The sequence below is a fragment of the Geospiza fortis genome, unplaced genomic scaffold (assembly GCF_000277835.1).
Source record: "Geospiza fortis unplaced genomic scaffold, GeoFor_1.0 scaffold1828, whole genome shotgun sequence".
Classification (NCBI taxonomy): Eukaryota; Metazoa; Chordata; class Aves; order Passeriformes; family Thraupidae; genus Geospiza; species Geospiza fortis.
Genome location: NW_005054734.1, coordinates 79,760 through 81,275, shown reverse-complemented (window position 1 = coordinate 81,275; position 1,516 = coordinate 79,760). Strand labels below are relative to the sequence as shown.

The 1,516-nt window shown below is 69.1% G+C and overlaps 1 protein-coding gene across 1 annotated transcript; it reads right to left on the bottom strand.

Moving 5' to 3' along the window:
- Positions 1-65: 65 nt before the first annotated feature.
- CUNH12orf10 (chromosome unknown C12orf10 homolog) lies at positions 66-1,398 on the bottom strand. The gene is made up of 4 exons (XM_031065324.1): positions 1,207-1,398; positions 1,015-1,137; positions 613-794; positions 66-538 (listed from the first exon to the last, which is right to left on the bottom strand). The coding sequence occupies exons 1-4, from the start codon at positions 1,381-1,383 to the stop codon at positions 136-138; spliced, it is 885 nt and encodes a 294-aa protein (XP_030921184.1). The 5' UTR covers positions 1,384-1,398; the 3' UTR covers positions 66-135.
- Positions 1,399-1,516: the final 118 nt, after the last annotated feature.

Below are 1,516 nucleotides of genomic sequence, written 5' to 3'. Positions count from 1 at the left end.
GCTGTCCCTGAGCCACAGCACCCCCAGTGTCACACGCAGCCCCCCGGGACCCCTCAAGCAGCCCCTGCACTGGGCACACACTGTTTTTTACTGGTGCTGGCAGTGCCTCGGAGCAGGGATGTGACAGGAACGGGGTCAAACTCCCAGGAAACGGAGCCAAAACGCCTCTGGCTGTGCTGGCACCCATCCAGCACGGGGGGTGGGTGCTCTGAGACCCCCGGGAGGGGCTGCTGCCCCCCCAGCACAGCAGATCCCTCGGAGAATCCAGGGTCCAAGCGGGAACGGTGCTTGCACGTCCCTTGGACCCCACACTGGGCCAGAGGGTCCCTTTTGGGGTGACCCCGCTGGGGAGGGGGCTCCCGTGCTCTCGGTGCCCCCCCCGAGCTCCAGTGCCCTCCGGGCCATCTCCAGGGCCCCCTCCCGGGTCCGGTTGCCCCCGATGAAGCCGCTGGCGTGGACGAAGACGCAGCCGGGGATTCCGGCCAGCTCGGACAGCGCCTCATCCCGGAGCCCCCGCCAGGCCTCGGGCAGGGGGAGCCTGGGGGGGACACGGGCTTGAGAGTGCCCCCAGCCACACTGGGGGGCGCTGGCAGGGCAGGGGAGGGGTCTCACCGGCTCTGGAAGCTGTGGGGGGCTGTGGGGACGCTCTGCACCCGCCACTGCCCGCCCCGGTCCGGGAACAGCACAAGCAGCAGTGGCCGAGGCAGGGCCAGCTCCTGCTCCAGCTGGAACAGGTGCTCCTTCCAGGGACAGCCACCCTGGGACAGCTCCAGGACCTGCCCGCTGCTGTCCACCTGCAGGGGGGACATGCTGGGGACACACTGGGGACACAGGGGTGACCCCCGACACCACCCTGGGCTCCGTGCCCCGGAACCTGCCAGTGCCGTCCTGCAGGGGCTGTGCAGGATATGGGGTGCAGGGCCCCCCGGGAGGTTTCCACCGAAGGGATTTGACCTCCCCGCGCCCCAATTCTCCCCCAAAATCACAGATTCCCCCAGAGCAGCTCGGCCTTACCTCGAGGCGGCGCCGCACGGCCTCTTCCACCAGCGCCCGCGCCGGCAGCCAGGCCTGGTGGTAGAAATCCAGGCGCTGCAGGAACTCGGTGCCCACCAGCTCCATGGCCCTCCGGAACCCTGCCTGAGGACACGGGGGTCAGCGGTGTCCCCAGGGTCTGTCCCCAGGGTCTGTCCCCAGGGGTGTCCCCACCTCGGTGTCCTGGTCGGGGTCGTTCCAGCGGGGGTTCAGGTGCCCCACGCGGGCGCTCAGGGTGGTGCTCAGGGCGTAGCGCGGCTCCCCCGCCGCCGGCGCGATCCCGTTGTCCATGGCATCGATCTCCTCCACAAAGTTCTCGTACAGCTGGGGACAGCGAGGGGACAGAAACATGAGGAGCAGTGAGGGGACAGCAAGGGAGGACAGGAGGAACAGCAGAGCAAAGCCTGGCTGGAAGCTCAACTGTAGCAGCTGCCGCCGCAAACTGCTCCCCTTTCCCCAGCGAGGACAAGCCCCCGGCAGAACC